The sequence below is a fragment of the Dipodomys merriami genome, unplaced genomic scaffold, assembly GCF_024711535.1.
Source record: "Dipodomys merriami isolate MVZ:Mamm:240054 unplaced genomic scaffold, mDipMer1.0.p SCAF_12, whole genome shotgun sequence".
In the NCBI taxonomy this organism is placed as follows: Eukaryota; Metazoa; Chordata; class Mammalia; order Rodentia; family Heteromyidae; genus Dipodomys; species Dipodomys merriami.
In genome coordinates this window covers 41,739,710-41,761,000 of record NW_027202493.1, presented here as the reverse complement: position 1 = coordinate 41,761,000, position 21,291 = coordinate 41,739,710, and the positions used below count along the sequence as shown (strand labels likewise).

General features: G+C 47.2%; 1 protein-coding gene across 1 annotated transcript in view; it reads left to right on the top strand.

Moving 5' to 3' along the window:
* Positions 1-343: 343 nt before the first annotated feature.
* Positions 344-21,291, top strand: part of Adra1a (adrenoceptor alpha 1A) — a 75,789-nt gene continuing 54,841 nt past the window's right edge. Inside the window, exon 1 of the mRNA XM_070016710.1 lies at positions 344-1,610. Coding sequence (XP_069872811.1) covers positions 698-1,610 — 913 coding nt within the window. The 5' untranslated portion in view covers positions 344-697. The remainder of the gene's footprint in view (positions 1,611-21,291) is intronic.

The window sequence follows — 21,291 nt, the reverse complement described above, 5'->3', positions numbered from 1 at the left end:
CCCGGGGTGTCGCCTCGGCTGGGGCCCAGCGGAGCCCCCGGTGCGCCGCGGAGCGTCCGCCGCGCGGCTCCCCGCCGCCGTCCCGCCGCGCCCGGCCCCGCGCGCGCTCGCCCGGCGCGCCCGGCTCCCCTCAGCCCCTTCTCCTTGCGCTCTTCCCGCAGGACCGGCGCGGACGCGGCTCGGGCGCCGCCGCACAGCCCTCACCCCGCACCGCCGCGGCGGGGCACCGCCGGCCCGGCCCGGGCACGTCCGCGGCGGGCACCGACGGGCGCGCGCGGATTCCGAATTCCGGATTGTGCACGGGATGCGGCGCGGCCTCCTGGCCCCCAGGGCCGATCCGAAGGCGCCGGGAAGCCGACTCCGGTAATCCGGGACTGCGCGGGCGGCCTAGGAGAGGGAGGGTCAGGGCGTCGGGGGTCCCCGAGGCCCCGTAAAGAGATCCGGGAGCCCCGCGCGGCCCTGGCCATGTCGCCTCCACCCCCCTGCCCTTCGCCCCGGTTCTCCGAGCGCTCCCTGGGCCGGCCCGGGCTGCTCCCCACCCGCCCCCTCTCTCCAGCCCCGGGCCCAGCCCAGCCGGCCGGCCTCGGCCCCGCGCAGACTTTCTGACCGCCCGCGCCTCGCTCCGGCTCCGCCTCCGTCCCCGCCCGACGGCGGCCCTCGGAGTCTCCGGAGGAGGGGGGGCCGCCCGGCCGGGACCATGGTGTTTCTCTCCGGAAACGCTTCGGAAGGCTCCAACTGCACCCACCCTCCGGCGCCGGTGAACGTCTCCAAGGCCATCCTGCTCGGCGTGGTCCTGGGGGGGCTGATCATTTTCGGGGTGCTGGGGAACATCCTGGTGATCCTGTCGGTGGCCTGCCACCGCCACCTGCACTCCGTCACGCACTACTACATCGTCAACCTGGCGGTGGCCGACCTGCTCCTCACCTCCACCGTGCTGCCCTTCTCGGCCATCTTCGAGATCCTGGGCTACTGGGCGTTCGGCCGGGTCTTCTGCAACATCTGGGCGGCGGTGGACGTGCTGTGCTGCACGGCGTCCATCATGGGCCTGTGCATCATCTCCATCGACCGCTACATCGGGGTCAGCTACCCGCTGCGCTACCCGGCCATCGTCACGCAGCGGAGGGGCGTGCGCGCGCTGCTGTGCGTCTGGGCACTGTCGCTGGTCATCTCCATCGGGCCCCTGTTCGGCTGGCGGCAGCCGGCCCCCGACGACGAGACCATCTGCCAGATCAACGAGGAGCCGGGCTACGTGCTCTTCTCGGCGCTGGGCTCCTTCTACGTGCCGCTGGCCATCATCCTGGTCATGTACTGCCGCGTCTACGTGGTGGCCAAGCGCGAGAGCCGGGGCCTCAAGTCCGGCCTCAAGACGGAGAAGTCGGACTCGGAGCAGGTGACGCTGCGCATCCACCGCAAAAACGCCCCGACCGCGGGTGGCAGCGGTGGCGGCGGCGGGGCCGGGGGCGGCGCGCCCAGCAGCGCCAAGAACAAGGCGCACTTCTCCGTGAGGCTCCTCAAGTTCTCCCGCGAGAAGAAAGCGGCCAAGACGCTGGGCATCGTGGTGGGCTGCTTCGTGCTCTGCTGGCTGCCCTTCTTCCTGGTGATGCCCATCGGTAAGTCTCCTCGGGAGGGGAGGGGGTCCTCGGGGGGCGGGGAGACACTGGGAAAGGCTTCCCCAGGGGCGGAGTGCATTTCCCTTCTGACTCTTGCACTGTCCCCGACATAGGGTCCTGGGGGCACTGTTTTTCGACGGCAGCCAGCTGTGGCTTCTACTATGCGGATTAATTGGCCTCTTTAATAGGGATGTCAGCTTCTCTTAATAATGCTTTCCATTTAAATGCATCTGCCCCTTTGAGCGCTCCTCCTGCTCTAAGTACTGAAGCCCACTGTGGGGTGCCACCGCCACTTTCCTTTGGCTACATTCGAATGGGGAATATAAATTCCCATGAGCACCCTGCTTGTTCTGGGCAAACGTGTGCTTCTATTACTGCCTGGAGTTGTTCGTTAGGATGACTTATGAGGTTCCGTGTTCTGTATCTGTATGAATTTTATCTTCGGCATTCACTGTGGAAGGAAAAGAAAAATCCCAGGAGCCATTAATAACAACAAAAATTATTTTATGTCCAAACCAATTTAAATCTTAAAGAAATCATCATAATATTTCCAATAAGTTAAATATGTATTTCAGTAGTAAATATTAAAACAGACACTGATGGCCTCCAAACTCACACTTTGAAAATAATACAGTAATGTTGCAAATCTGATTCTTGCATATGCTAAGTGCGCTGTTGTCAGAACTAATTAGCTCGTGATGAGTGTCAGCAAGCCAGTCCTCTTGGAATAGTCATTTATCTCTGATAGGCCTTCAGTGGGATCTCGAAATGGTTGTTAGCTATTTTTAGTTTGTGAGCTCAAAGACAGACCCACACATTGGCTATTCACTAACTCTTCCCAAACAAAGTCAAGATAAAAATTCATAAAAATCAATGTCATAATTATAGCTCCTATTTATTTGGAGTGCCAACTATGTTTCAGACAATTTACCAATCTTTATCTTGCTAGGCCTTTCAACAGCTGTAATCTTGAAATCTCAGGTGGGGGCCAAAGGGACTCTTCAATTCCTAATACAAGAGCTGCCAGCTTTTTTACAATGTGCATTTTTAAATGTAGCTATCTCAGTGTGAATTGGAACAGTATCAAAATTTAGTTACTCCATCAACCTATCCCATTAGTCCCCAGCCCACATATGACTACCGACTACTACTTTGCATAGTAAAGATTATTCTTCCTCCTTCATCTTCTGCCATGTCACATTCAGCTGCTGGGGTAACAGTGGCCTTGGCCATCACAGGTCCTTAGCACGGGGACATGAATCTGGGAGGCTGCTGGTTCCTTGGGGAGATGGGAGAGAGAACGTGGTCAAGTGGGAACAGAAAAAATAGACAACTCTGGGAAAGTTTTGCTTAGAGTGGAGCTGGGAAGGGAGACAGGATGTTGCTGGAGCAATCTAGAACATTTTCAAAGGTGAGAAACAGTGGAATCGAGGGGACGCTGGTAGCATGGATGAGAGGCAAGGTTCTGTGACCACGAGGAAGACAGGACAGGGACTCGGTGACAGGACTAAGCAAGAAACTGGTGGGGAGAGTCAGGGGTCTCCAGAAAATTTCATGTCTTTGGCAAATTAAAAATCAGAGTGAGGAAGCCGGGCGCTGGTGGCTCATGCCTGTAATCCTAGCTACTCAGGAGGCTGAGATCTGAGGATCGCGGTTCAAAGCCAGCCCGGGCAGGAAAGAATGTAAGACTCCTATCTCCAATAAACCACCAGAAAACCGGAAGTGGCGCTGTAGCTCAAGTGGTAGAGCGCTCGCCTTGAACTGAAGAGCTGAGGGACAGCGCCCAGGCCCAGAGTTCAAGCCCCACGACCCACAAAAATAAATAAATAAATAAATAAATAAATCAGAGTGAGGGAAGAGCAGGGTGCATGGAGTTCGAGGAGCAAAGAGGAGACGTGAAATGTTGACCTTTGAGAGTGGGAGAAGAAACATATTACGAAAAGATAGCAGTCCCCTACAAGTCCTGGGGTGGGGTGGGGGCCTGTGGAACTATGGTTGCTCATTTAAGGTCCAGCAGTCCAGACATCTATGTGACACTCTCCCACAGATAAACAGCTGAGGGGGCACATGGCCGAGGATGGACGTGCATTCTAGGAAACAAGGTGAAGTCACTGGCTTCCTCTAAATCCTAAGGAAGGGGTGTGGCTGAGGGAAGTTGAAAACTCACAGCTAAAGGTGTTTGATCAAGGAGGGCAAAGAACCCCGGAACCTGCCAATCCTCAGACCACTTCCCAACAGCAAATGTGTGTGAGACGGTTTCTCCCAGAATATTCCAACAATATAAAAGCTCCAGGTGCAAAGTTAGACAGAAAGGACCTTCCAGGGCCTCACAGTCTAGGCAAGCAGACAAACTGTGAATGATTAACACCATGAGGGGAGACCAGTGCTCCAGTGCTATTGCTACCGATTCTCGGGAAAACAGCAGATTTTTGTTTTTGTTTTTAAATCTGGAACTCACCACAGAAGCTTCCAGAAGTGTCATGGCCAACTGAGCAAGTTCTTGAAGAATGATAGCACTACTTCTGCTGGGCCATCAGCAGTATTTTATTTGTTTTTCATTACAACCTTAAGTCCATTTTCATGCAAAATGTGACGAGGGAAATAAAGGTGATATCATCAATAAAGATGTTGTCGTACCCACAGGACCTACGCTTTTAAGTCTGGCAAGTGCTGTCTTGGGAGGAAGAGGTTATCAGCCTGAGCTGCTGGAGAGCAGAGGGATTTGAAATGAGAGCAGGGCAGGGATGAATGTGGTGTACAGTGCTTTGAGGTAAACCGCCCACCCTGGATAGGAACCGACCACCTTAGTCAGGTTGAGTGGATTCTGGGTTCTTGTTCTAGACTTTGAGAAGATGTCCTCTGCCTATCTCCATCATTCATCCCTTTTCCCCAGACTTCTCTCACCCTTCTCCCGAGGCGGGGCTGCTGTCTGGATCCACAGGGCAATGGCAGGTGGGAATCTGACTGGCAAGTCCCGCATTCAAGTCTTTGCATTCGGATTCTTCGCTCTGGCATCTCAAATGTGGGCTTGAAATTCGGAGCCCCCAGGGCAGAAAGAGGCAGCACGGTTGATGTTCAGGCCAGTCAATGCTTCCTTCCTTCTCTTCCGTCGTTGGAGGACACCTGCCTGTTCTCTACTCATCCTGAGATCCAATCCAGACACGTAGGGACAGCCAGTGTTTGAGAATGATGTTTATAGAGGACAACTGGAGACAGCAGCCTGGAGGGAGGAGGGAAGGAGGGAGGGAGGGAGGGAGGGAGGGAGAAAGGATGTGTTTTTAGAGGGGCTACTTGGGGAAAGTAGAGCTGGCATAGTGTTACTGGGAGGAAGCAGTGTGGCAGAGATGAGAGAACTCAGTAAACTTCCCTGGTGCCAGTCAGCTAGTGAGTCCCTGAGATGAGACGGTGCCAGTGCCTGTCCTGACAGCCGAAAACCTAAATGCTTAGCAATGCTGACCCAGGAAACATGGCAAAGAAAGCGCTAGCCCATGGGGGCTGTGCTGGAACATGAGATGATGTGGACATGTCACATGATGAGTGTGATGTGACATGTCACATGATGATCGTGATGTGGACATGTCACATGGTGAGCGTGAGTCCTCTGGAGGTACCTGAGATAGCCAGGGCTGGGGACAGCTCCATTCCCTCCCTCCCTCCTCTCTCTCCCTCTCCTTCCTTCCTTCCTTCCTTCCTTTCTTCCTTCCTTCCTTCCTTCCTTCCTTCCTTCCTTCCTTTCTTTCTTTCTGTCTTTCTCTCTCTCTTTCTCTCTCTCTTTCGGTACAGGAGCTTGCTAGGTAGGCACTCTACCACTTGAGTCATTCCCCTGCCCTTTTTTGCTTTAGCTATTTCTCAAGTAAGGTCTCATGTTTTTCCCAGGACTGGCCTTGGACCAAGACCCTTCTATCTGTGGCCTCCTGTGTAGTTGGGATGACAAGTGTGCACCACCAACATCAGACTGATTAAGATGGGGAGGGGGAATCTCACTAACATTTTGCCTGAGTGGGCCTTGAACCACAAAGTACTCCCGCTCTTTGCATCCTAATTAACTGGAATTACAAGCATGAGCCCAACATCAGATCCCTGATTCTGCCAGCCACTGATGGCTCACACCTGTCATCCTGGCTACTCAGGAGGCTGAGATCTGAGGATCACAGTTTAAAGCCAGCCCGGACAGGAAAGTCTGTGAGACCTTTATCTCCAATAAACCACCAGAAAACCAGAAGTGGCACTGTGGCTCAAGTGGTAGAGCTGTCACCTTGAGTTGAAGAGCTGAGGGACAGCACCCAGGCACAGAGTTCAAGCCCCACAATCGACAAAAAAAAAAAAAAAAAGATCCCTAATTCTCACAGAAAATGCTCACTTCTTAGAGATAACAATGCAAAGATTTTTTTTAAGACTATAAGATTTAAGATGAGACACTGATTTTTCCGTTATTCTTACATCGCAAACTGTCTCCAAGTAACAGTCTTGAGTCTGAAGCCAGAAGTAAGTCAGTGCTGGCTTGGCTGGCAGTTGTGGCTGGCTGTCGTTCCTGGTGGCCTCTGGTCCTCCAGTGGCCTACACCAGATTGCTTATAGCACGAAATTTCCCCCAAGGCAGCCATGGCAGAAGAACTGGGCTGGATGACTGCCCTGTGCAGATTCTTAGGGAAGGGAAAGGCATCTATTTCTTTATGCAGAATCAGCAGGTACATATAGGGACGGGGGGGGGGGGGGGGGCGTGTTTCATTGCCTCTTGCAGAGTGTGTCCAATAACTTTTCTTGTCTTCCCCTTGGTTACACTGAGAACGCCCCCTGTGCTGGGCTTTCTGCAGTGCAGTCAGTAGAAACAGTGAGGGTCTTTCCCTGTCTGTGTGCTTCCAGCTTCTAAGTGAGACAAACAGTGATCAGATGACCACATAAAACAGTGCCAAATCTCTGCTCAGTGTTGTAAAGTTATCCTCTCTGTACCAGCACGGTTCTGATGGTCCTGGGCAGGCAGGGCTGAAATCTTGGCCCTGCAATGAAGATCTGTAAACTGGGCAGGTGCTGAATGGTTAAAAGGGAAAGGGAGGGCACAGGATGTGCAGAGACTGACAGGCAGTCAGTCTTGCTGCCCAGTAAGATTTTGTAGAGGGCATTTTTAGCTAGAAATGGGTGGAGCTGGAAAGAGAAAGAGTAGACTAAACAAGATTTGATAACCATTCTACAAGTTGTCTTTTTCTGAACGATGACCAAGAAGCAGAGACGACATGATCAAGTTGATATTCCAAAGTATGAAAAGCTTATGAAAAGAAGATTGTGGATAGACAAATTGGAAGGCCTTCCAACGGGACAGAGTGAGCTGCTGGCTGCCAATACGCTCTTGCTAACCTGCTGACTCGAATACTTGTTCCACATAGCACTGGGAACGTCTCCCTTTGTCTTGCCCTCAGAGCTTAGATTTATGAAAAAATGATTCTTCTGATCACAAAGAGTCTAACCAGACTAGGCTTTAAATTCATTGTGGCTCACTCCACAAGAGAGCTCTGTCAGCAAAAATCTGTGCTGCAGGCTTTAAGGATGTCCACAGTGGAGTTTTGAATGACAGCTGACTTTGTCCAATCAGATGATAGCCAGATGAGTTCTTATTTGAAAGAAGAGGGGACTCCTTAGTCACTCAACAAAGTCATGGCTGTGTTTCTACCTCATAGTGCCATGGTAGGCAGGAAGACACTCCCTAAGAAACTTCATTTGTCTAATAAACTCCCGGTATTTTAGCCTTGCTGTTGTACTTGCCGATTTGACACTCGGGTGGAGACTGTTCACTTTTAATAGTATATTTCTTTGATAGTTCAACATTTCTTTTCACATTTTTATTCTTTATTAATACATATTTTATGAAGTGGTCTAACTGTGCTTTAGGGAGTCACTTTTATTTTTTCATTTTTTTCTTCTTCCTTTTTTTTTTTTTTTTTTGGCAATCTTACACTTTGAATCAGGGGATTTGCACTTGCTAGGCAAAGCACATACTTATTCCGAGCCATGATTTTACCAGCTCTTTTGCACTTTGTTTTACAGAAAGGGTCTTGCTTTTGCCTTAATCCTCCTCCCTCTACCCACCAACAACTGAGATTTCAGGCATGAAACCACCATTTCCAATTTGTTTTTTTCCCTTGGAACTACAATCATCCCATTTCCACCTCCCACATATCTGGGACTATAGATATATGCCACCATACTTGGCATACACTATTTTCTTTAATCTGTAAGTTCATCTTATCCATTGAAGATATTAATCACTTATCATAAATTCTGAGCTGCCTGTCTTCTCATACCATATCTAGAAGTGCTGAGAAAATGTGGATTCTTTATCTTCCACAAACCCTTATGATTGTTCTAACAAATCTCCACAGAAATGCACCCGCAAACACACCCTCACCTTTAGCTAAGTCCAGTCCAGCCTGGTAATTTATGTACCATCTTACATTCTCAGTCTCCTTTGGCAGTAGACTTGGTGTCTTAGCCCACTTGGATTGCTATAAAATATTACTACTAACTGGATCATTTATAACAATGGAAATCGGGTCCAAGGAAGTCCAACAGATTAGATTTCTCACGAGGATTACGGCTTTCTGGTTTATAGACTGCACCTTGTAGCTCTGTTTCCACATGGTAGAAACAGCACAGCTCTTGCTATATCGAATCCCCACCCCAGGCTCTTTGCCTCTTAATACTATACGTGGAGAATTAATGTCAGCATACACACACACACACACACACACACACACACACACACACACACACACACACACACACACACACACACACACACACACTTTCAGAACTGTGCTGTAAGATGTAGAGTAGGCCAACATCTTAGATAAGCTTGGGTGGGCATGGAAAGATGGGAAATTAGGTCTATATTAGTCAGATGGAAATCACAAGAATGAATACCCAAGGCAATTACTTTGTAAGGAGAAAGGTTTCTTTCTGGCTCATGGTCCAAAGTCAGATGGACTTATTGCTTGAGCCTCCAATCAGCACAGCACATGGTGACAGGACCTTGTGGTTGAGGTAGGCATGCATCAGTAGCCAGAAAACAAACAGAGAGGCAGAGGTCAGAGCAGCACAGTCCCCTTCAAGGTTGTTGCCCTAGTGGCCCAAGAAGGATGCACCTTCTCGTTGACAGCATCTCCCTTTTGTCCCTGGGAGAGCAGGCCTCTCATGTGCGGCCCCTTGGTAGGCATTCAAGACCCAAACCACAGCAGCAGGGCCCTTGGCCTTAACTCTGTCTTGCTAATTGCTAGGGCTTTTGTGTCCTGCACCAGAGGGCCTGGTCCTTAGATGCCAGCTCCGGCCCTCGGCTCCAGTCCCTAGGAACCTGAGGCTTCTGATCCCATGAGCCGTTCAACCAGCCCTCAGCCCCCTGCCCTTCCCCTACCCTCCCCTGCCCGGCTGTAGCTCCTGACCCTCCAGGTTTTCCTTTCGCTCCTTTGGCTCCTGGAGGAGGTTGACACTGGCTTTATTGCTGCTACCAAGAGAGTTACTGAGCCCAGCAGTCCCTGGGAGCTTCTTGGGCAACTGCCTGACCCAAATTCTCAGCGCTGTTCTCATTCTCATTCTGGTGGGGGCAGGGAGAGCTCTGGAGGACCCCCCAGGTGGGCTGACCCAGTCTACTTCCACCCTTGCCTGGCCCAGATGGCTATTGCTTAACCACATGCTGCAGGGAGGGACCGTTCTCCTGGACCCCGACCTAGAAAGAGGGTAAAAGCACCTTCCCCCTCATCCACCAACGTCCTTGCATACCTGCGTCATCCCAGTGGAGAGGGGCCCCACACTGTCCTCCACAGTGACCCTGGGAAGACAGCCATTTCTCTCCTCTTCTTTCCTTACTTGCCTGGGGCACTCACCTGGCCCTGGCCTCCTCATCGTCTTTGGAATCTCTGGGAAAGCAAGAGAGACGTTTAAGAGAGGAACAAAGATGAGGAATATCTCAAACATGTAATTTCCCATTTACATTTTATGGTGTTTGTGGTTCTTCCAGCGAAGTGGATCTAGCATCTTGGTCTGTTTCCTTGTGGAACTTGCCTTCTTGGGACTCTTAGTAGAGACTTGTGCATCTTCCTCTCCTCCCGGGAAGACTCATAGATTTCTAACTGTATTCATTTTGAAATGGTTTTTGTCAGCGTCTCCAAAGATTGATCAAATAATGGATCATTTGCTGTCTTATTTGGGGAACCACATCCATTGTATTAAAAAGAGCCTCTTTCCTTGTCTATCATCTTCCTTTTCCTCTCACATGGATGCCACATTGTTTTACTGGACATAGTTTTATAGCATATGTTTGTGTTTCCATTCTCCAGCAAATCCCTACACTCCTTACGTCTCCCTGTTTACTGCCCAACCAGCTTTTGAACCATTGTTTTCACTTTATTTTAGCCACATGACTGATCTCTCCTGAAAAAAGAAGTGATTCTAGCAGCGGCAGTCACAGATGCTGCTTTGGTACTACAGTATGGCATATACCACTGGCTATGGTCTTAGGTCAATATACATCCTCAAGCCTTCCGGTAGCTTACAGAACTACGCAGAGCTATGTTTTAAATTTACTTACATCTTATAATGCATTATTTAAAAAAAATAAAATTTTAATTCATTGATGGGATCAAATACTGCTTTTAGTCCCATCAATATGATCATTTTATTTATATAACTTATTTATTCATTTATTTAAGATAGGGTCTTTTATATAGTATAGCTGACTTTGAACTTAGCCCACGCTGGCCTTGAACTTGCAGCCCCCTATGCCTCAGCCTCCCAAGTGCTGGGATTAAAGAAATGCATCACTATGCCCAGCTAACACAATATTTCATTATCATTGGTTTGCTTGGTTTTATTTCCTCCTATTGCTCCGTGTGTTCTTGGATACGATGCTATTTGATCGAGTGGCATTATTCTTTTTTATGTTGCTGCTCTGTAATAACATTTTTTTACTTTTAGTCTGAATTTCTATGTGTTTGTGAAGTCGGTCTAATATTTTATGGTTCTGTTTTTGTCACATTCTGGTACCAGGTTTATGTGAACTGCATAAAGCGAATTGTGACACTTTTCAATTTTTTTCCTGCAGTCTTTAGCAGTTTAAATAGCATAAGAATTATGTGTTCCATGAAGGTTTGAAAAACGCCCATAAAACATTTGGGCTCCGTTCCTTTTATGGATATGATCCTCAGGGCCGGCTCTGTTCCTTCCGTGGATAGTGATCTGTTGCAATTGTCAGATTTGGTGACTTTTATTTCCTCCTCGTCCATTCTCCTTCTGCGCCACACCACTGCAGCTTGGATTTCTTTGTGTGATGCTGTGACTCCCACATCGTGTATTGGTGATCTTGCTGATGTTCTTTTGGACTTCCCCCATGACTGTCTATTTTATTAGGTTTTTCAGTGAATCCACCTTCTGGATTTACTACTTATTTTAATCCATTTCTCAATGTATTTATTTAATCCCTTCTGCATTCTCTGTTTAATTTTTCTAGTTATATTTTTGCTTTTCAAAATAAAAATGCCTTATACAGGATGCTTAGTTTAACTGGGCAGTCTTTTCTTTGAGTCGGGCTGAATTGTTACTTTTAATATTTCCTTTCATCTTGTGTAAACAAAGAAAGTTCTTGTTTGTGGTGATTATTAATTCAAAACTAGTGAGAACTTTTATTCCCTACTTTCTTAAAATTCATTTCTAATTCACAACAAGGTGATCACAGACTAAAGCCTAAATAATTTCTTGCTGTGGAAATAACTGAGACTTCCCCATAGGACTTTGTATATGATCAATTATTTTGTTGACTGTTTAATAGATACATTAAAAGGTATTTATTTTTGTTATTTTTACCTTTCTCCATCTTTATTTTTCAAATACTGAGAGAGGTATAAGAAGCTTTCCCAGTCCTACTGACTTCTTCCAGTTATTTTTCCTTTGTGTGTACTCCTGTTGTTTGGTAGGAAGAGACTGTCAATGATACCTTCCTTCAGCCACTGACAGGCGGGTGTGGTGGCACTTGTCTGTGATCCCAGCTACCTGAGAGTCCATAGATAGGAGGATCTCAGGCTGAGGCTGGGCATAAATGCAAGACCCTACCTGGAAACTAACTACAGCATACAAAGGTTAGGTGGCAGAGCATAAGGCCCTGACTTCAAACTCGAGTATCACAGCAACAACAACAATTAGGAAGGAATTTGGAAGCTTGGTGTACTCAGAAGTCATTACCTCAGAACAGACACCTTTCACAGCAAAGCATGGCACAAAGAAGAGCCTGAAACATGGGAGGTTTGTGGTTCAAGACCAGGCGTCCAGCCTTTGGATGCTTTTGCCATCCAGCCTTTGCCTACCAAGGCAGGTAGAAGACAGCGCCATGGGGTGAGATCATAGCCAGCGCCAGCTGTGCTCTCCTTTGCAGTCAGTCCTGATCACTGGAGGGTGGGGAGACAGCATGTGAGGGTGGAGCTAGTCTCTTGGCTGGGGGGAGGGGGGAGTGCCCGATGGGGTAGGAGGCCATCTTCCTGGACTGGCACTGCGGTTGCAGCGTGCCATGGATGGAGCACCTTCAAGAGCATGCACGGATGCCTTGCAGGCTGGAGGCCTCAGACCCCAGGCTGGGGTGATGAGTTACTGGATCCACAGACAACGACCTTCTTCTGCATCCTCACATATCAGAGAGTGAGCATTAGTTTTCCTGTCTCCTTAGAAGGACGCTGGTCTTACCTTGTAGGCTCCATCCTCAGGACCTTGGAGAATGCTGATGACTTCCCAGGGCTCCTTCCCTTCTTGCCCCATCACCATGGAGATTAGGGCTTCAACATCCAAGTCTGAGGAGACACAAGCACTCCATCCGTCCCCGTCCCCAGGGTGAGGCTTGTGCCACTGAGGGCATCATTTCATTCCCAGAAGTTGCTGGTCTGAGACGTGCAAACTGAGGGGCCACAGAGATTAAGTGACTTCTCATTGGAGCTGGCTGCCTTCTGGTGAATGAGGAAAGGGGTCTGGCACCGGGTCCAAGCCCTGCTTCTTCCCCTTCCTCTGTACTTCCAACCCCTCGCCTATGGGACAAAAGGCTTGCGTTCATCTTTCCAACCTATTTGGAGAACTCTGGGCAAAGGACCTGGCACTCAGAAACCCAGAGAAACCTGTGTAACAGCCTCGAGCACTCAGCCTCCCCTCGCTTCTGGCAGCCCCAGGAGGGTCCAGAGCACAGCTCACTCTCTGTGCTGCGGGGTCTGATTCCAGGAGTTCTGTGGGAAGTGCCGTTGGCCTTTTCGAAGGAGAAGGTAGGGAGGTGGACCAGGGACCTGGGGCTGTCATTATCCTGGAATGCAGACAGCGCGGTAGGCTTTGCCCTTAAAGGGTTTGAGAAGGGAACATTTTGCACACACATTTTTTTCTCCCCCTTTTTAATGTGCTATCCACATTTAGCCCTTTGCCAGGGCATTTAGTTGCCAGTAAGAAAACGTGCTGCTCACACAATGATGCTATGGTTTGGCCCCAAGAATGAGAAATACTTTTGTTGTTGTTGTTGTTGTTGTTGTTGTTGTTGTTGTTTGTTTTGATTGGTTGTACCTGTCCTGGGGCTTGAATTCAGGACTGGACACTGCCCCTTAGCTTTATGTTCAAGGCTGGCCTTTTACCACTTAAACCATAGCTCCACTTTTTTGGGGGTAGGGTGGGGGAGAGGGTGGTTAATTAGAGATAGGAGTCTCATGGACTTTCCTGTCCAGGCTGGCTTCAAACCACGATCCTCAGATCTCAGCCTCTTTAGTAGCTAGGATTACAGGTGTGAGCCACAGCTCCTGACCGAGAAATACCTTTTGAGGGTTGCCAGCGTATCTCTGATGCTGTTGGTTTCTTTTCTCCTCCCCAATTTCACTGTAACTGAGAAAATCACCATTGGGCAATCTGAGAAATGGACTTTTTTTTTTTTTTTTTAAAGAAACTCTTGAGGAGGATGTAATCCCAAGACAGCAAACCATTCTTGAAGTCAGGGCAGGAATTCTCAGCCAGCACTGATCTCACCCAGAGGACACTTAACCCTTTTGAGAGGCATTTGGGTCATCGTGGTGACGGCACTGAGGATGTGCTGCCACACAGTGCGTGGGAGCAGCTCTCTGCAGGGCCCAGGGCAGCCCCACCAAGGGAAGGAGCCGCCCCAGTGCAGACAGTGCCGCTGTTGACAAGCTCTCAGATCTGTTGAAATACTTTGGAAACAGCCCCACTGAAAGCAGAACACCAATTTGTACTGTCATTTAGAATTTCTTACTGTATCTCCAACATCCCTCAGTCTCTAGCAGCCTGCAGCTCCCCAAGAGACTCCACTATCGGTTTGGTTGTTGTTTGCTTTTCATTGTGATAAGTGTCTTTATTGTGAGCCTTTTAAATTGTGTGGTTGGGTAGCATTTAGTACACTAAACAAATCGTTTTCATGAGGGGGGGCAGGGGACAGACTGGGTCTCACTGAGTCGTCCAGGCTGGCCCCAAACTCATGAGCTTGCCAAGTGTGGGATTAAAAGCATATGCCCAGCTTTGTGCTTTTTTTTTTGGGGGGGGGGTCCAGTCGTGGGGCCTGAACTCTGGGCCTGGGCGCTGTCCCTCAGCTCTTCAGCTGAAGGCAAGTGCTCTACCACTTGAGCCACAGTGCCACTCCTGGCTTTTTTTTTTTTTCTGCTTATGTGGTGTTGAGGAATCAAACCCAGGGCCTCAGGCATGCAAGGCAAGCGCTCTACCACTGAGTCACCTTCCCAGCCCAGCTTTGTACTATTTTACCTATATTGTCCTCTGATGTACCATGATCTTTAATTTTTTCTTTCTTTTTTTTTTTTTTTGGGGGGGGGGAAGGCATCTGAGACAAGAACTAGAACTCAGTTCTTAAGGCTTTCATTCATTGGCTAGCTCTCTGCCTACTGAGCCACACATCCAACCTCTGTCTTTAACTTTTGAGACCCAACTGATCTACTTTTTCTTTGGTAGCTTGTGGTTTGGGTCTCATATGTAAGTAGGTGATGCCAAACCCAAGGTTAGAAAGATTTACTCCTGTGTTTTCTTCTATAAGTTTTATAGTTTTAGCTCTTCCGGGTCAATCTTCGATCTGTTGCATTACTTTCTATTTATAATGTGAGGTAAGTTTCTAACCTCCTTCTTTAGCCTATGAAAATGAAGTAATCCAAACACTATTAGTGAAGAGACTTCTCCCCCCATCCCTTAAACAAATAGTCTTGGCGCCCATGTCAAAATTCAGTTTTCCATAGTCTGCAGCACCTTTCTGAACTCTGGAATAGTAGAAATGTAGAATAGTACAGAAACACAGACAATTTGGAATTTCTAATAAACAGCCTCTAGATAGAGAGCTCAACACTAATCATTTATTATGTATTTGAGTTGTACATGCGTTGTATTATCACAGTGAACTTCCTAGACATAATTATTATAATAATAATAAATCAGCATAATTTAAGGATTTGTTAGTGAACTCAATCCAAATTCATAGACCCCTGTGTAGATTTGAAACCTATATATCACGCTGTAGAAATATTCGCATTTTTGGTGTAGGGTAATGCTACACTGGTGATGTTACACTGTATACACTATGTATGTTATATATAGGCTTATGACTTGTATTACCTTTGTACAATCTGAAAAATCCTGAATTTTAGTACATAATTGACTCCACACACTTTAGAGAAGGAATTAGAGATCGCTAATTTCATGATGTGCAAAAATTCTGGTGATTTTCTTTTCTATCTTTTATTAGCTAAACACAGAAGTAAGAAATAGTCACAGTTTGTTTTATGCAACCCACACTGACACCACAGCTGACCTGTGTGGCCGAGATTTGGGCCTGTCTCCTACTCTGACTCAGCAGCTGCTAGCTTGAGATCTGGCTATGTTTGACTTTCTGCTTAGTTTACACAGACTGGAATTTGGAACTTTAATAAGCTCCTTTGGTTTAAGCATTGGTCATTTAGATTATTCTTTAAAACCAAAATGCCTGTTCCATCTCTGTGGTATGTGCATCCAATCCAATATCATAATGTGCTATTGAAGGGTTATTTTATTCAACTCTGCAGTTCCCCCTGTAAGATTTGAGGCTTTTATAGTTTAGTCTTTGATCTATTGTGTTAGTGTTTATAATGAAGTGGCTCAAGCATTATTACTGAAGTATTTTCAATCATTTGATCTGTCCCCATGAATAAGTCTCATGTCAGTTAAAGTCTCAGGTCCAGCAGAAAAATAGAAAACCCTACACTTTCTATTTAAACCCCATCAGGGGTAGCACATGTAGTTTCTTGGAGGAAGGGAGATACAGCAAATAGGGAATTCAGGTTGCCAGACCCCAGGGTGAGCAGGAACTATGGAAATCTGGGAGTAAATGATTAACCATGTGAGTCTACTGTTTGTCTTCTCTGGTGTTTTCATGTCCAGTTCTTAACCTGAACTTGCTGACTCAACATCTGTTGGGCACTCAGTGTAGAGCTGAGTCTTGTAGAGGCTACTGAAGAAGCCCCCGTGCCTTCAAGTCTAACCTGAGAGGAAAGGTTATATGCACAGAAGGATAGGCAGCAGGTCAAAGTTTCGTCCATTGTGAACACCCCAGGAATTCAGAAGTGAGAGATGTGTCCGTTTTGGAACTTGGGCTCTCCTGGAGGGCCGGTGTCTTCAACCAGGTCTGGACATGTAGAATTTGAAAGACCAATAGAATGAGAATAACATGTTTACATGAGATAATCCCCAAAAAAGAGGGAGAAAGAGAGAGAGAGGGAGAGAAAGAATATCATGGAAGAAAACGTTGACCAAATTTGGTGGGACCATATTACCTTCAACATCTTTTTGAAAATAGCAAAGGTTCTTAGCCTTGAAGTAGGGAGGAGCAGGGAGCCACTGAGGCTGGGAGCAGATAAGTAACTTAGCAAAGCATGGTTAGAATAGGTTGGATCAGCAGCAATAGCTAGATATGTGGACATGAGGGCTCTTAGGATGGTGTTGGTTGGATGAGGTCCTGAATGGGGGTGTGGTCAGAAAGTGCAGAAGGCCCAGACACATTTCAAGGCAGACCAGTGAGAATCAGAGGGACTTACGGGGAATCAGGATGGAAGTGGTAACACATATTTGAGCATGGATTGTGCCATAGAAAGGGTGGGAGGAAATGGCTCTGAAGGCCTTCAGTTTTGATCCTGTTCAGCCTGAGATTGTGGTGTAGAAGAACAGCACTCTACATTCTACAACCGTGCTATCCAGTATGGTGATGAGCTTAATTAAGCTTACCTTAATATAAATACGAAAGTGGTGAAACAAAGTCACTAGATCATGAGATTGGGAAGCATACAGAGAATACACAGATGTTCTCTGAGGTTTGGGAGAAGTAGAAGATTAATGTAAAATCCAGGCAACAAAAAGAAGAGAACATTTCACTGAAGAGAGACTAGTGTCATTGCCCAGTGCATGGGCTGTCAGAGAGGACCAGAAGAAAAAGTTGTTCAGTCACCTCAGGTCATTTGTGGTCAGCCTCTCCCTCCTGATGCAGAGTAGAGAAAGAAAACTGCAGCAGAATGTTCCAGGCTTTCTCAGACTGTGCAGGGTTAGGGACCTGGAAGGAGTTCCACAGAAATGTTAAGTTCTAGGAACTCCTCAAGGAAATCCAGAGGGGAAGAGGAGGGGGAACAAAGGGAGAGGGGAGGGGGCAGGAAGGGAGGAAGACAAGAAGGAATGAAGGGAGGGAGGGAGGGAGGGAGGGAGAAAAAAACGGAAGGAGGGAAGGAATGGAGGGAGGGAGGGAAGGAAGAAAAGATAGAGATGGTCAAATTTTGGTTCCATGGTCAAATTTGGGTGGGTTTTTTTAAAAGATGGATACAGAAGAAGGGCATCTCCAGGCATTGCTAAAGATGAGTGTCACACAACATATCCATGGACATGAGCCACCTCCCCATCCAGATGGATAGCTAAGGAAACAGCAGGAGGAGGGTGAGACTTTGGGAGCTGGTGGTCACTTGAAACCAGCTTGATCCACTTGTTTTTGCTCCCTGTCTTCTTCATATGTCTTCCTTTCTCCTTCTTCCTTTTCATTGATTTACTCTGGATGATGTTTATTACAGCAGATGATACTTTATGTGTATTATTTCACTGAATTCTCTAGAGCAATAGATATCTCGGTTCTCATTTCACAAAAGAAACTGTGGCAGAGGGTAAGTGACTTGTCCCAGAATCATGCAATGAAGCACGTGTCTGAGTCGGAGTCAGGACCTGGTTCTAGCTGATGCCAAATCGCGTGCCCTTTCTGTCCTCTGTGTCCCACAGCGCCGGCAGTCACCAAGTCTGCCTCCACTGGGCTGAGTGACTCGGGCAGAGCTGCCATCATGCCCACATAAGGGTGTGTTTGCTCTCTGCAGCCATAATTCTCCTCTCCTTACCCAGAGGTGGAAAAATGGTTGTGGTGAAACAGCACAAAATAACACCTCCCGGTGTCAACCCAGCCTCTATGGGGGACAAAATGCTTAGCAACTCTTTCAAAGTAACCAAGACAAAACTTGACCTTTAAGCCGTTTCTCCATTTAGAGTTAAATTTATCTCCAGCAGAATATGGTTTGAATAAATCAAGACCTCCTGTTTTAGCTATTTCACTGAGAAGGTAAAATTCCCAATCTGATTTAAATTTTTCCTCTTGCCAAATTCCACAGGGTGAAATTTAAAAAAAAAAAAAAAAGAACATTAAAGTTCAGGATAAAAAAGAAACTTCCCAAGGAGTATGTTGTTACAGACCTTCACTGCGGTCATCCTAAATATTACAGATACTTCCCAAACCGCAGTCAGGGGCTTCCATAGCAACTGCATTTACTGCAGCTGAGTTGCCTCATTCTACTTATGTCGAAGCCATTGGCAAGACTCGGCTCTGTCACAAAGTTCAGGTGTCCATATCAAACGGCTCTTCTGTAACAAATACCAGAAAGAAAAGCATAGCATGAAAGACGCTCTCGTCCATCCACTGCCTTTCCAAACTCTAGCACTTTCCTGCTGGATGCCCCAGGGTTTCCCAGAATCTACACTGTCCCTAAATTGACCCACTGTCAGCATCTCCTATGATTATATCTCTATATGTCCAACTGTGTCCATTGGAATTGGAATTAGAGCTGCGGGCTTTTAATTTTACAAATGTTGCATTCTCCAAAGCTTCTTGGGTAATCATGTTTCATAAGTCAGGATGGAGATTTGACAGCCTGAGCCAAACACAAACTTGAGAAACTGCATATTGCCTTCCTGTGATTCACACAGAAGGAAATGATGTCCAAGGTCAGCCCCGAGCTCAGAACAGCAGTGTTGTGTAGACAACATATGGTGTGGGGTTGTGTTTTCTCCCTACGTGTTGGCCAACGTGGTAGCCTGACTACCAGCATCCCTTCAATCATGGGGAAGTCACAAGTCACAGGAACAGTTTATGCCTTTCCACCACCCGTACATCAACCCTGCTTCCATTTTGTAGTCTCCAGGAAGGTGTGAATGGAGAAACCATTTTGCAAATGAACTCCAGTTCTCCTCTCCTGGGAAGCACCTGGAGTGCACTGGGATCTCAAAATGTCTTCATTCAAGGAACACACTGAGAGCCTGTTGGGTGCCACACCCCAACAGCCCCTTGACTTCAAGATGTAGACCTGGCTCTCCATAGGGCCATCATCGTGACAGGGGTAGATCAGATGGGGGTTTTCTCACAGTTTCAATCCAGTCATTAACAAGTAACTTAATGAGCCGGACACAGGTAGTTCACGCCTGCAATCCTCGCTGTTCAGGGGGCTGAGATCTGAGGATTACGGTTTAAAGCCAGCCCAGGCAGGAAAGTCCTGTGACACTCTCTTCTCCAAGTAACCACCAGAAAACCAGAAGTGGTGCTGTGGCTCAAAATAGTCGAGTACTCACCTTGAGTGAAAAAGCTCAGGGACAGAGCCCAGGCCCTGAGTTCGGGCCCCATGGCTGACAAAAAAAAAAAGTGATTTAACTAGCACAACCACTCACCCTCTCACCTAACTAGCAGACTTTGTTTACACATGGGTTCTAGCATAGCTCCATGGGATATGCATAGCTCCATACAAGTCTCAGTTGCTGTCTCCTTAGATAACAAAGACACTGAGTCTTCATTGCAGTGGGCTCAACATCTGGTTTGCCCAGAATGGATGGCACTTAAGATGTAATAAGGGGCCTAGTGGCCTTGCCTCTGCCTCTAGAACAGGAGCCATTTGAAGGCACGTAGACCATTTGTGTGAGGAGATAGCTGCCCTGTGCCAATGGAGGTATTTTCTTGTATGTTCAGGTGAGGGATGCATTGGTACCCAAGCCCCTCAGCTACGGGGAGAAGGCTGTACTCGTTTGTTCATCTACCACCATTCCTTCGGTGGTAACGCTATCATCCCCTTCGCCATGGCTCGAGATACTTGCCCTTTGTCCCTGGAAAGCTTCTCGCTGTCCTGGTCATAGTTCTTCATCAGCAGGAGTCCAGGGTAGGCTTAAGTGATCAGCACTTAAGCTCCAGATTTCATTCTGCAGGCCTAACCTGAGTCAATCTTAATCAGCCTTGAATCCTCAGGGCCTCAGCACAGTAGTAAGTTCTGAATAAATATTTGTTGAATTAAATTAAGGAGAACCAATGCCTGCTTCTCACTTCTCAGAAAGCTATCCTAGCTGGCTATTTTATTTACTACAAGAAGCAGACCATAAGCTTGGATTTTCTACCTGCCACCAAAACTTGCAAAGTGGCTTTTGGTGACTTGATCTTTAAGCTGATCCAAGTTGGCTTTGCCAGATATAGATTCAGACAAATCTTGGAGCTGAGCCTTATGTTGTTAAATATCTGAATGTACACAGCAAAATAAGTTGATTATCCAAAGTACATAAATAAATATGGCCATATAAACTAAAGAAAAAGTCCAAAATGTTTTTTGGTGCCTGGAGGAAAAAAAAACCGGGTGTGAAACATCTGTATGATTAAACATCTGTCCTGATTTGTACTCAATTACTTGGCTTAAGTTTACACAACTCTGAGAAATAAGAGTCTTGTGATTAGCGTAGATGGCCAACTGGAGCAACGCAGGCCAGGGGGGAAAAATCCGAATTGTCCCAATTATGTGTTGCTCTGCTTGCAATAAGTTAAAGACAATTCTGTTTCTGTACATTCTGAGGGACTTTGGGAGAGTAACAAACATGTGAAGACGAGGATCAAAGGTACTAATGGTCGGATCTTCTTAACTACACATCAAGCCATTCTGTCTTCTCCATACATGTTAGACTTGTGGGAATCCTCTGTAAAACCACCTCTCAGCACAGAGCCAGTTTGCCATACACTCGCCATCTCATGAGCCCTCAAGCTGACTACTTCAGTGTCTCCCAGGAACTCTGAGGCAGTTCTTCTGTGTTTCCTTTTATCTGTAATTCTTCTTCATGTAAAGTCGTACCCCACCAAAGCCATTTTCATTCTGTGTAATCAGATAGGCAAAAATAAATTTGCAATTGTTTTCAAAGGGCCTAAAGGGGTACAAACAGATGCCTGGTGCTTTTTGTAAACGGTTTCTCACCATCCGTATGCCAGCAATTTCTCTTTGTTTTAATAAGAAGAATTCTGCCAGGCAGAGCGGGACGTAAGACTGACTTCCTCAGTTAGGAAGTAGCTTGGCTTAGATTCAAACCTGGACCCTTGGGTCCTG